Source organism: Dama dama, chromosome 5 (genome assembly GCF_033118175.1).
Source record: "Dama dama isolate Ldn47 chromosome 5, ASM3311817v1, whole genome shotgun sequence".
Taxonomy (NCBI): Eukaryota; Metazoa; Chordata; class Mammalia; order Artiodactyla; family Cervidae; genus Dama; species Dama dama.
This window is the reverse complement of record NC_083685.1, coordinates 3,412,943-3,426,911: the sequence shown is the minus strand read 5'-3', so window position 1 is coordinate 3,426,911 and position 13,969 is coordinate 3,412,943. Positions and strand designations below refer to the sequence as shown.

At 54.3% G+C, this 13,969-nt stretch overlaps 1 protein-coding gene across 2 annotated transcripts in view; it reads left to right on the top strand.

Moving 5' to 3' along the window:
* The window catches only part of LIMK2 (LIM domain kinase 2), a 52,782-nt gene that overhangs the window by 25,098 nt on the left and 13,715 nt on the right, over positions 1 to 13,969 (top strand). The window contains exon 1 of one of the 2 annotated variants that reach the window (XM_061141516.1): positions 5,709 to 6,071. The exons of the other annotated variant lie outside the window; for it this stretch is intronic. Coding sequence (XP_060997499.1) covers positions 6,019 to 6,071 — 53 coding nt within the window. The 5' untranslated portion in view covers positions 5,709 to 6,018. Of the gene's footprint in view, positions 1 to 5,708; positions 6,072 to 13,969 lie in introns of those variants that run through there. 2 annotated transcript variants of the gene reach the window in all.

The following is a 13,969-nucleotide window of genomic DNA, read 5'->3' as shown; positions in this document are numbered from 1 at the left end:
GCGAATGTAGGCAGGAAATCTGGAGAAATCAGTGGCAGAAGTTCAGGGTACCCAGCACTTTGGGGCCCTGTGTTGTTGCAGAGGCCGGATTCCTGAATACCTCACTTGGGCTCCTGTTGAGGAAAGGCCTTAGGACTGGAGGTCGGCAGACCTGGCTTTTAATCTCAGCCCTGAGCTTCCCACAGTAACTCAGATGGATTGCTAACATCTCTGGGTTTCCCTTGCCTTGTCTGTGCTATACATACTCCTTTCAAGGTTGGCAGGGACTGACCTGGATGATGAGCTTGAAAGCTCTCTGTAAATGGAGAACACTTTATAACCTTAGTTTTCATCACCATTCTAGAAGTTGCTCATAACAGGGTTCCTGAGCCATTTACTAGGCATCTGTGAACATCAGGTGTGGACCTCACATATTCAGTCTGGAGGTAGGTAGATACAGGCTCCGAGTCCCTCTTGTGTGTGATGCGCTTGAGGATGCATCCGAGAATCCCCTTCCCGAGAAGACTGAGTGCTCTGTGGGAGGTGGGCCTGGAAAAGGGAGCAGACAGCTGCCAGCTGGGGGTGGAGGAGGCCGCAGAAGGAGCTAAAGGAGCGAGAGCTTGGGGACTACGCAGGGAGAGCCTGCATGGCCGGTCAGGAGGTGGAGGGGAGGAGGTGGCCAGAGCTGTAACCCCAGGAGTGAAGTTGCGGAGACAGCCTGGGGGTCCCCAGTGCAGGGCACCCAGGCAGGCTTAGCTTTGGACAGGAGCACTAGGAAAAACGTATGAGGAGGTGTTTGCTGTAAACCGTGGGACTTCTTTTTGTTTTTGTCCATTTATCATTTTAAAAACTAGCGCTTAGGAGCCTCCCTGGTAGTCCAGTGGTTAAGAATTCGCCTTGTAATGCAGGGGACACCGGTTCGACGCCTGGTCTGGGAAGATCATACGTGCTGCATGGCAGCTAAGCCTGTGCACCACAGTTACTGAACCCACGTGTCCTAGAGCTCATGCTCTGCAACATGAGCAGCGGCCACAATGAGGAGGCAGTGCGCCGCAACTAGGGAGTAGTCCTGCTGGGGACAGCTAGAGAAAACCCATGCGCAGCAGCCAAGACCCAGCGCAGCACTTGGGGACTTCCCTGCTGGCCCGGTGGCTAAGCCTGTTCTCTCCCAACGCAGGGGGCCCGGATTTGATCCCCACTGAGGGGACTAGGGCCCTCATTGCTGCAAGTAAGACCTGGAGCATACCAAAAAAAATTTTTAATGTATATATATATATATATGCAGCACTTAAGTGTAAGAAAAAAATGTAAGCAGTATCAAAAAGGTAGAAAATGAATGCTGTTTCATCTGTGCTGCTTGTTTTACTCCCCTAAAGAGAAACCAATTAACCATGCAGTAGAACCCACCAGGTGATTGCTAAGGATTATGTATGCAGACTTTTGAAACAGTGGGATCACTCTGCACATTCTCTCCAATGCCTGGATTTTTCATATAACCCCTTATCCAGGACAGTTTCTGTTTCAGGACCTAAGGTCTCCCTCATTGTTTTTAACAGCTGCATAATATTCTGTCTCATGGATGGGAGATTGTATTTAACCCAGTCCTGCTGCTAGACACATGGATTGTTCCTCATCTTTTAGTATTAAACCATGCTGTGAACACGTGTCTTGGCACATTTGTAGGAATATTTCTCTGGGCAAAATTTCTAGCCATAGAACTGCTGGGAATCTCCTTACTGAGAGCTGACGGCTGCTGTAGTGTGGAAAATGAGCTGGAATAGAAGGCGAGCAGAGGCAGGAAGAACCGTCAGCAGATGGGGTGACACTGCCCCCCCCCCCCCCCCCCACTAAGGTCCCTGAGCACCCATCCCTGGTCAGAGTCCTCCCGGCCAGTAGAGGGCCCCACGTGGACACAGTTCCTCAGGCGTCAGGCTATCTAACCAGAGCTGCCTCCAAGAAGAGGCTGGGGTGATTCATTAATTCATACTGTTCACTTGGGGCCGCCGGCCTGGAGGGCTGTCCTCTCCAGCCTCTCATCAGCCACCTGGAAGCCCCACGCCTCAGCTGATTCCGAGGAGTCGGTCGGCTGGGCTCCCTGCCAGGTTTCCAGCTTGTGAAACGTGCAGAAGATTACTGCCTCTCCTGCCGTCTTCCCCCGCTGTCACCACCAGTCCAGGGATCCCAGCACTGCCTCTGACAGCCGCCGCGTCTTGTCCTAGCCGCTCTGGTACCTAGAAGAGTGGCTTCCCACCCAGAACCAGTATCCAGGGGCAGGGCGTGGAAGTACAGCCTCCACTATGACCTAAGTACCTCCTCCCCTGTGACCTTTCACTTCCCGTTCTGAGGGGTTCGGGCCCTTCGAAGTTGGCCCCGAGGAGCCACATACTTGGGTCTGAGCGGCCAGCGGCTTCTCACATCTGGTGGTCCCCCATCTTTTGTGGTTTCTCTGGAGGTCTGGATTTATGGGGGTCAAGCGGACTCTACCTGGGAGGGGCCAGGGAGGCGGCTGCACCTCTTCCAGGGGGAGGTCCTCACACTAGTTCCCCACACGCCCGCCCACCCACCCACCCACCCACCGAGTCCTTTGTGAGGGAGCAGGGGGATGGAGAGTGCCTGCAGCCTCGCTCGCATTCCTAGACACCGACTCACTGCGCCCGCCGCCGCCGGAACAGCAGAGCTGTGTGAAATGTCAAGAGGAGTTATGCTCATGGGCTCCCTGGCCCTGTCTCGCTGTGGCTTACATTTTCTTCCACCCGCACTCTGTTCATCAGATGGAAATCAGAAGGTGCAATTAGAAGATAATTTGCTAGTTCCAAACTTAATTTGGGGCCCCCTCCTTGCCTGATCGAATTACAGGGGAACATAATAGATTTTTGGTGAGAAGTAGTTGGCTGGAAGAAAGAGAGCTCCCCGCTCTGCAGCTGGGCGGGCCTTTCAGTATCCCCCGTGCCGTCCCCCCTCCACTCTGTGCCCCCCTCCTCTCTGGCTCTTGTGTGGCCCCCATGCCAGAATCCTGATCCTCCCAGGGCCGGCTCAAGAGGTCTAAACTCAAATTGAGACCCAGGGGAAGCAGGGAGCCCTCTGCAACTTCATAGGGCTGAAAAACATGGAAGCTGGCAGTTTTTTAGAGACCTCACCGAGACCGAGACAGAGGCAGCGACTTGCTGAAGGCCACAGTGAGCCCGTAGCGGTAGTAACAATGGTCTTAATGATATTAGCAGCTAACATTTATCAACCCTTAATGTATTCCAGACTGCGTGCCAAGGGCTTACGTGCAGGGCCTTGTCGCATTCAAACCCAGACAGTCTGGCTGCGGTCCCAGGCCAGGCTCCAGCATAGCAACGGTCGAGCCCAGGATCAACAGCCCAGGTTCGAATCCTGGCCTCACCTCTCACACGTGCAGCTGGTTGACCTCAGGCACGGGGTTATACTCTGTGTACCTCGGTTCCTTCCACCGTATAAAGGGGGGAGTCACAGGACTGTCAGCTGGGGTGGTTTTAGTTCATTCATGTGTGCAAGGTGCTACAAGCAGGGCTCCGGGCAGGGTGCGCGCTGGTCCAGGGCTCACTGCCTGCCAGCCGCCTCGGGGGCTGGAGTGTAGGGCACGTGTGGTGGGACACAGATGTGGCCGCACTCTGCACGAATGCAAGGAGTGGTCTTCACTCTTAGAGGCCAGGTACAGTGTGGTTGAGGGAGCTGCCTGTGGGCAGAAGCCAGCAGACTAGCCCACTGCCTCCTCTTATACAACCTTTTGATTTTCACATTTTTTATCTTTTTTCAAATATTTATTTATTTATCTGACTGCGTCGGGTCTTCTTGCAGTGTGTGGGCTTTCTCTAGTTGTGGTTGCCCTGCGACATGTGGGTTCTTAGTCCCCTGGCCAGGGAGCAAACCCATGTCCTTGGCGTTGGAAGGCAGATTCTTAACCACTGGACCACCAGGGCAGTCCCTTCACATTCTTAAACAGAGGAAAGCAAAAGAATATTTTGTGGCATGTGAAAACAGCACAAAATTCAAACTTCCGTATCCATAAATAAAGCATTATTGGAACAGAGCAACATCCATTCGTTTGTTTTATATATATAGGCCACTGTTGTGCTGCAGTGACACAATCTGTGTTCATTTTAGGCCTGCAAAGCCTAAAGTGTTTGCTCTCTGGCCCTTTACAGAAAAAGTGTCCCAACCCCAGCTCTTACTGGATTTGAAACCCAGCTCCCTCACTCAGCAGCTGTTTGTCTTCAGGCTAGTGACACAACGCTTAGGAACCTCAGTTTCATCATCTGTTAAATGGGGGTGATAACATCTACCCCACGTATTGGCCATTTAAGTATGACAGATACGTGATAATGCAGGGCCAGGAACGTCCTAAGTGCTCCATAAGTGGTAGCTTATAACAGGGTGCAGACACCCTGTCTTATCACTTGCGTCCTTATCCCGGTGCCCCATCAGGAGAGGAATGGGAAGAGGCCCCCCCAACTCCCAGCCTCCACCTTCGCCACGGGCTTTCCTGTCTCTGGGACAGGGTGACTTGCATGGAGAGGAGAGTGTGTCGGGTGGGAGAAAGCAGGTGTCACTCCCTCAAGTCCAGCAGTGGGGTCTGGACGTGCCCCCGTCTTCCTCAGGCAGAGGGTGAGGGACTCTCTAGATGGTGGGCCCTGGTTTGGCCAGTCCCCTCTCCAGACACCTGGCTCATCGTCCCCACAGGCACCCTGGGCCTTGCCCTCCATCGTGCCCTGGTTTTCAGTGTGAGAAGCCTGGTTACCGTGGACAACCAGGGAAGAAACACCACTGCCTGCTGAGGCCGATGGGTGGCATTCCGGGAATGAACGAATGAATGAATGAATGAGAGGGCACAAGTGACCTGGACTCCAGTCCCTGTGCTCCTCCTGTGTGCAGAAGGGTTTTGCGGGAGATGTTTTACTTTGAAGAGGCAGAATGAAGCTCGGCGGCTGAGACCTCCAGCTCTAGAGTCATATGAGTCTGCATTTAAATACCAGCCCTGCTGCCGACTAGTTATTTGGCCATGGGTAAGTGACCTGATCTCTCTGTACCTCGCTTCCCTTGTTTCCACTGAGGAGATAGCCCCCATGTCAGAGAAATAAGACAGTATCATACGGCGCTTGTCACAGGAGAAATGGCAGGCAATGTAACTCCCAGGGCCTTGTTTCCTCATCCGCGGTGCAGCTCTGCCCAGAGGTGGAGTGCCAGTGCCCAGGCCAGGCAGAGGGAAGGAATGAATGGGGACCCTCGTGCCAGCACCGAGTAGATAGATGCCAGCCCGGAGCCGAGAGCCCAGAGGGCAGCTCCCTGGCCCTGGGTCTCCGAACTGGCCTCTGCGGCCAGAGGGCCCCCCCACCCCTTTAGGGGGTGTGGCTTGGCCTGGAGCTGGCCTCCTGGGCTTTTCTTCACCTCCGAGCAGAGTTCCCATCCTTTGGGCAGCTCCTCAGGCTGGGGACACTTGGGGCAGCTGTGCTCACCCCGTCTCCTGCCCTGCGCTTCCCCAGGCTCAGGGATGGACACCCAGCCAGTCCTGGTTATTGTCTGCGGCGCCAGCCTGCAGCCTCCCTCCCGCTCGGCTCCACCCCTTGCCTGCAAGGTCTGTTTCCTAATAGCTGCTCCAACCACACACCTCGTTCCGCGCGGAGCCCCTCCCCTTCCTCCCTCCCTCCCCCGGCAGGGGTGGGGCTGCCGAGGAAGGCTAACTTGACAGCAGCGCCTCTTTCTTGGCGAGTCACCGGCCCCTGCCTGAGAATGCCTGCGTGCGTGTAGCCTCTGCAGAGAGGTGCTTCTCCTGAGTCCCCAGGGGCCGCCCAGCCTCGGAGAACCGGGGAGCAGCGTCCCAGCCATGAGCCCCTGCTTGACTTCGCTGGGGGGCAAGGGGCTCAGAGCGCTCACGCCCCTCCGGGCGCCCCGGAGGGAGAGGTGAGCTGGGCAGCCAGCGCTGCCGGAGCCCCAGGCCTGTCATGGTGGCCGCCCGCAGGCCGGAGGCCCTCCCCGACGGGTTTGCAGCTGAGCTTGTGTGTCTGGCGTGGGAAGAAGATGGGGAGTTACTTGTCCGTCCAGGCTTACTTCACCTCCAGAGACCCCTTCCGGTGAGTCGCGCTTCCATCTCCTCTTTGGGCCCCGGTCCTGAGGGGAGGGCCGAGGCCGTCCCCCTCTGCCTCTCCGGTTTTTCTTGTCCTCCGACCGCGCGTCTGTTAGGCAGAAGCCAATGGAAGCCGCTTTCCCACGGAACGAGGTCCCCCCACCCCAGGTGCTGGGAACGGGGAGGGGGGGCGGCCGGGACACAGCCCCCAGGGAGCTTGGCCTCCCGGGGCTTCCCAGACGCACCTGGAGAGCCTCGAGAGGTGCGAGGTGCTGCCGAGCTGGCCTGCTCGCGGTGTTACTTCTTCCGGGGGGAGCGCAGGAGGGGCTGTTCTTCCAGCTCTCCACGTCTCACCTGCGGGCTGTGCCGCCTGCCCGGGAATTTGTCCCAACAAGCAGGATGGGCAGGTTTTGCCAAACAGCGTGGAAGGCGGCGAGGCTGGGTGTGGGCAGCCTGGTACACAGTAAGCTCTCTCATTACACACGTTTGTTCTCTTAATAGCAGGCGCCTTGGCCTCTGGCCTCTAAGGGCTCCTGCATTCCCTGTGAGTAGGGTTGCCTGGCAAAGGTCTGGGCACGTGAGACCTGGGGCAGCCAGCTTTGGAGGGTCCCGAGCTGGGGGGCCAGTCCCCAGGCCTGCCAGGTCCCCAGGCCCGAACTTCTGCGGGGCTTCTCACAGGGAGATGTGGAAACTTCCGGTCTACCTCCGACCTGCCTTTCTCTGCTGTCTGCCCCACCCCACCTCCCAACAGAAACTCCCCAGGGGGTTCTGGCCTCTGGGTCCCTCCTGGATGGAGCCATTCCTGGCTGGGGTGGAGCTTGTTTTCATTCTTTGGGAGCAGCCTGTTGTTCTGAGGTCTTCCTCCCCCTCACCAGTGGTCCTGGTAGGCTTCTCCCTCTGGCGTCCCCAGCCCAGCCCCTTGCCCAGACCACGCTGCTGGGATAAGAGTCAGGTGGCCATGCCCTGGGCAGAAAAGCAGAACACCACGTGGTTTCTCAGAATTACTGGACCCTGAGTGGTGGGAAACCCCAGGATCTGAGGGGGCGGGATGAGACTGGTCCTTGGGGCTGCCTCTTCCAGACATCCTGCCCAGCACTTCATCCTGCCATCTCTTGACAGCCTCAAGACCTTTGGTGTCCCCCATTTTACAGATGTGGCAGCTGCTTTCAGCAGAGTTAACTTGCAGGGTCTCTCTGGCCAGCCTCGTCTGTCTCCATCAGGTTGTTTTCTCGTCCTCAGGAGGCTGCACCTCCCTCGGCGTGTATCTCCTCCAGGATCAGTCTCAGGTTTGCTTTCCTCTCCCAGAGGAGAGTAAGCAAGCAGGAAAAGGCTTCCCCATAGTTTTCCTGGCACATGGCGGGGACAGCAGAGACCCTCCTCTGCAGGACCACAGGGGATGGGGATTGATCTTGAGTTGTCCCATGTGGAATCAGGATGCCAAGTGTTTGAAGCAGCCACTAGTTTAAACCAGGGCCTCATTAATCCCTTTTACTCTTAATCCTGGATTGGCAGCCTGGGGGTGGGGTGGCTCCCTTAGAAGCCAAGAATGTTTGCCCCTTTTAATCTCTGGGGGCATAACACAACCTCTCAGGAGCTCAAGCAGATGATGGACACTCAGCATGGACCCGTGAGGACCCAGCCACCACGCCCCCCAGGTCTGCCCGTGCCTTGTCTTGCTCTGCCCCAGCCCCTCTGGGCGACCTGACAGCCCTCCCCCCAGCTCTGTTTGCCCAGCTGGAGTCCGGGGGGGACTGACTGGCGGGCCATAGACCTTCTCCCCTCCCCCCAGATGGGAGGCCACATTCCTGAGGCCACTTCTGAAGAGATAGCCAAGCATGGGGCTCTGTGCCCTGCCTCCCCACCCAGGGACCACCCAGACCCTCTCCTCTCCCAGGTAGCAGTCCAATCAGTCACCAGTGTCACTGCTGGGTCAGAAAGGCGCGCCTGCTCTTGCCCCCTCCTTTACTGCAGGATGTCCTTAAGGGCTGCCCTCTGACCAGGTGCCTGACCCCACCCTGGACCTCGGTTTCCTCCCCTGCGGAGTGTAGGGACTGGATTTCCTGGGCTCCTCAACACGACCCTTGCCAGATTCTGTGGAAGAAATTAAGTCCTTGACCCCAGGCCTTGAGCACACAGTTCTGGGTCTGCGGCTTCAAGGAGAGTGACGCAACCAGATTCCATGGGGACATGATCAGGCGTGACAGCTCGCCGGGGAGGGAAGTGGGAGCCGGGGATGAAGAATGCAATTTCTGTGCCCCAGGCGCCCCTGCCCGGCAGGCAGACTTCGTCCCCCTCTGCCAGTGCACCAGGGTTGGGGGCTGAGACGTGGTCACTAGTGTCCTCGCGAGTAAGAAAACCGCCCCAGTCGGAATTTACAGAAGAAGAAAATTAAGGGGGGACTTTTGTCTGACATAGTTAAAGGATTTTTTTTTTTTTACAGCTTTCCCCTTACTGCCTGACGTTGATTTAGTGAGTTTGGTTTACACATTGTCTCTTGAAGAAAACAAGTGCATCTTTGTATTCTAAAGCAACCCTTGTTTAAAAGGAGAAGCTCTTCTGAACCCTGCCCACCTTCACAGTCATATTTGGCAGCTGCCTTAGGTCCCCTGGGACTCTCTCTCGCCTCTGAAAAATGAAGAACTCAGATCAGGTGAATGGTTCCCAGCTCTGCTACCCACGTGGCTCCTCAGAGACACACAAGCCCTCTTCCATTAGCTGCAGCACCACGGCACAGATTACTTGAAACCACAGGCTTTCTGGCTTCTGGTTGGAACCGAGTCATGCACTCTGGCAACACTTATTTCTTGCTGATCAGAGGCTCATTATGTGTTTGGTTAATTTTTTCAAACAGGATAACAACCTATTTATTCCATAATAATTACAGCTTAATTGACAGCCTGTATTCAGTCTTCTGGGTCTGCAGGAAGGAGGGGTGATAAGGGGTCTGGGGTGGTAGAAGGCTGAGCTCTGACGGACCGGAGTCTCTGTCTGCCCCCCACCCCTTTGGGCCCAGGGGAGGTGTGGCAACCCCAGTCGTGACGCTCAGGCCAGAGCAGAGAGATCTGCCAGGTGTCCTGTCCACCCCACTCAGTGCTCAGAGGCAGGGGTGGAAGAAGCTTCTCCCACTCTGCTTTCCGCTCAGTCAGAGGCTAAGGACAAGCATCCGGCCAGGCCCTCAAGCAGGACACGGGAGGGCTTGTTCTTTAACCTGTGTAAATCCGCTATAACAGTGGCCGTTTTGGTGCTCTCACCACCTAAGGTGGAAAATTTACCTGTAAACATTTGGTCTGGAGAATTTTCATGTGACTGAGGGCTGGGCCTCTGTCTTATCTCGCTTGGCTTCTCTCAGCACCTTGCTTGTTCCATCTTGCACACCCTCCATACACAGTAACTGTTTCCTAATTGGTTGGAATTTATTATAATCAATTGATTTCTAACTGGCTAGATAAATAATTCATTTGGGGACCTTCCCTGTTTCCAGAAATCTGTTTGGTTCTGGGCCAAGAAACAGGTCCCTGTTGCTTGGGCCTGGGAGAGGGAGGGGTCTGTCTCCTTTCACCCTGGGTGTTCTCAAATCAGAGAGGGAGGCGGGGAGATGAGCACTTCCTGGGCCCCAGCTCTGGGCCAGGCTCTTGCTGGATCTCTGTATGTGGTTTAATTCTCATCATCACCAGTGTGCGAATGAGGACGCTGAGGCTCAGGGTCATGAAGTAACCGGCTTCAGGTGACTCAGAGAGTGAGTGGCAAAGACAGACTGTGGACCCAGGTCTTAAGTTATTTATGAAACTTTAAACTAAATTTGATTATTATTTTTTAACTGGTATGTTCCCTGCTGACTCCAAAGGGTTTAGCTTGGATCTGAGCTGCCCATTGAACTGACTTTCAGGGTTTGGTCCACTCTCGTCGCCCAGGCTCTCCATAGCACTCAGGGAAAGTTCTGGAGGTTGTTAAAGCCTGTGGCTGGAGAGTCTCCACTCCGTTCACTGCTCAGGAGAGTGTGGTGGCTGATGCCTTGGCCCTGGGGTCTGGCTCCACCACCAGCCCCACCACCTCCAAGCTCAATACCCTGGGCCTGTAGCCAGGGCACATGCTAACTTTCACTTGAACCTTTGGAAAACTGAAAGCTGGGAAAGGCTTTGGGGAGAAGGTATTGTGGCCGTGGCCCCTGAGGACCAAGGTGGGATTCTCTTGAGTTGCACCTTACATTCCCAGAGTGCGTTTTGGATTAGGGGCAGAGTCTGCTGGGGAGCAGCCTGCCGTGGACTCAGTGGAGGAGGAGAGTCACTGTGCCACTTAACGTTGGGTCCTTGAGCTTCAGGAAAAGCCCCAGCAGGTTGACACTCAAAGGGACACGAGCTCTCAGGGCTCCAGCCTCTGTGTCTTCACAGATGCGAGCCCCGAGGCCCAGCTTGGTGGACGAGCTGTACCGCGAGGCGCAGACACACGTTGGTGCAGATTCCGGCTCTGTCACGTGTGTCCCGGGCGACTGCGCAGAAGTGACTTGACTCTGCTTTTCAGTCTCCTAGTCTGTGAAACAGGGCTGATCCTATCCCCCTGCAGGGTGCAGTCAGGATTAGAGCTCCTGTAAGTCAGGTGTCTCATACAGCGCCCCGGAGTATGCTTACGTTCTCGAAACAGGTCACTGTAGCTGCTGTGAACAGTTAAGCAAGTCTGCCCTGGCAATGTCCCGGAGGCCCAGGACCATGTGTGTCCTGTGTAAAGCAGCCTGGGGACCCACAGGCCATGCTCCTTTCAGGCATTCACCTTCCTGTTCTTCAGAGACACCTGCGGTGGCCGGCCTTGGCCGAGCAGCTGGCTGTGCCCTGCAGAGGCATTCCTTGACACAGATATGTGTGTGGTGGTGTCGCGTTCCGGTCAGGTGTTCTTTCCAGGAGGCCGGCATGTCTGGCTCCTGCATGCCTGCACTCGCCCCTCTCCCTGCTCCCCTCCCGGGCCTGGCCTGGGCTACTTGCAACAAACAAAAGCAGGATATTGGCAGTGGAGAGGAGGACATGTTTGGTGCTCCCATGCCCTGCAGCGCACATACCATGGCAAGGGTGTAACAGGGCCCGGCCAACAGTTGGTGCAGGTTCGTCTGCCCCAGCTTTCCTCCACCTCAGGCAGGAGAAGGGCGGGCAGGGCCCAGTGACTGGGAGCCACGGAACCCCAGTGCTCCCACCTGGACCGCGGGTGCTCGCCAAGCCCACAGTGTTCACTCTGGAAATGTTTGCTGAGGGCTTACTCCAAAGGCCCTTTGCACGGTGCTGAGTCTCGCAGGGGTGAGTGGGACGCTGCTCCTCTCCTCAGTGAAGGAAGAAGGCAGGTACCCAGATGCTTTCCATCAGAAGGTGGGAGCACGAAGGAAGGCCCTGCCCCTGGTGCTGGCCCCATGCTGGGCATGTCACCACCATCCAGAACTGAGTTCTGTCCTCACTGCTAGCCTGGAAATAGGTGATGTTGCCACTTCACAGATGAGGAGCTGCTGGCCCGAGATCAGCCGGGGGCAGGGCGGGGGGAGGTATGTGGTGCTGAGATTTGAGCCTTGGATCATCCAGGGGAAAGTCTAATCCCCTCAGTTTACAGGTGGGGAAACTGAGCCCAGAGAGGGAGAGGGGCTTGTCCAGAGACATTTTGTTCCTAAGAACCTGAACCCAGTGTCTCCTCCCAACTCAGAGCTCGGGTGAAACTGTGCCTTTTACGTTGAGAGGGGCTGGAGCTGCATGCCCAGAACGGGGTCTTCCCCTCCTCCTCCTGTAACTTGTGGTCTACACTGAGCCATCTGGGCACTTCACATCCATAGTCATCTACCTGAAATTCAGCATCCAAAGGACAAATGAGAAACGCCAAGGGTGGGTGGCTGATGGCAGACGCCCCCATCTCGGCCTCTCCCCCTGCACTGTTAATCAAGTTTTGTTTAGATTTTCTCTTCCTCAACTCATTATAAGCTCTTGCAAGTGGTGGAGGGGACCCTGTATAATCTATTTTATCTGCAGTGCCTACCAATTTACTACCAAGTTACTCTAATTTACTACCAAGTTACTCTAAGAACACACTTGCTTTGCCCTTCACAGTTTGCAGAAGACTTTCCTCTTTATTAACTTACTTGTTCATAGTGGCTGTTTGTAGTAGATGCTGTTAGTCACATTTTATCAGTGAGAAAAAGCTAGTAAGAGAAGTTGTCCAAAAACCACCCAGCTAATGGCAGTAAGTGGCCGATACCATGAGTTTCCATTATCATCATCACCCAGTAGCAGTAGACACTACAGCATTCCTACAGTGCTAGGCCTTTTATATAAGCTGTCTGTTTTAAAAAATATTTTTGGCCCTGCCACACAGCTTGTGGGATTCTAGTTCCCTGACCAGGGATCGAACCTTTGCCCCCTACAGTGGAAGCACAGAGCCCCAACCACTGAACTGCCAGGGAAGTCCCAAACTGCCTGTACTTTAACACGTATTATTTTATCTTCGCAGTGGTCCATCTTACAGATGAGGAAGCTGGGTCAGAGAAGTGAAATAACTTGCCCAAGATGACATAACTAGTAAGCGGCAGGTCAGGATTCAAACCAAGAGCAGCTCCACCCTGCCTCTCAGAAAGCAAGGAAAGTGTGGGTGCCGCAAGGACTCGACGACAGGAACAGAGTCTGCTAACTAGGAGGAGGGAGGTGCGACAGGCTCCCCTGACCGAGGAGCTCTTCGCTCGAGGTGCCAGAGTCAGACGTGAGGATGATCGCGTGTGTGTAGACAGACCCCAGAACACCCCCAGCCTGACCGAGTGTGGAGCTTCACAGCCCAGTGACTGGAGAAGGGAGCTCTGGGGCTCACACGCATGTGTTACCTGGTGCTGATGGAGATTTTCTTCCCCTCATTAGTTTATTTTGAAAAATTTCAGATATATAGAAGAGTTGAAAGACTAGTTGAAAGAACACTCATATATCCTTCACCTAAGATTCATCACTTGTTAAGTTTAAGCCACTTTATATGTCTGTATACACACATACACAGTTTTATTTTTTACTTATATACAAGTAAATTGCAAATATCTTGACTCTCCTGATGACTTTACTATTTTTCTTCAACAAATTCTATATAGCCAAAGTATTGTTGTTGCATTTAAAAAATTAACAGTAATTTTACATTATAGTCTAATGTATAGTCAAAATTCAAATTTCCTCAGTTCCAAAAATGTCCCTCTTTTTGTCTGTTTTCATTTTCAATCCAAAATCGAATCCAAGGTTTAGGTGTTGCATTTGGGGGTTTCTGAGTCTCTGGGCTTTCCTAATCCCTGTGCCTTAACTTTTTAAAAGAGAAAAAACCAGTTTCTTATAGAACGACCACCCCTTTCTGGATTTGCCTGATTGTTTCTATACACTTAGGACTTCCCTTGTGGCTCAGACGGTAAGTGTCTGTCTACAATGCGGGAGACCTGGGTTCGGTCCCTGGGTCGGGAAAATTCCCTGGAGAAGGAAACGGCAACCCACTCCAGTATTCTTGCCTAGAAAATCCCATGGATGGAGGAACTTGGTGCAGGCTACTGTCCATGGGTCACAAAGAGTCGGGCACGACTGAGCGACTTCCCTTTCCCTTTCCATACACTTCATTTATTTTTCTCAGGGATGCTCCATCAGTAATGCTGTCGGAGATGGGTAGGTTTTGAAGAGTGGAGGTCACTGAGCTTCTTTGGTTCATTGAGGTATCAGTCTAGACCAGAAGTTCTCAACTGGCACATGAATGGGCTTCAGTCCTATGACATGTACCCCATACCTAAATGATCTGCACATTTTCCTCATACGTGTATTTTTCTGGGAGAGGCCTCTTGTTCAGTCGCTAAGTCATGTCCGGCTCTTTGCAACCCCATGGAGTGCAGCACACCAGGCTTCCCTGCCTTCCACTATCTCCCAGAGTTTG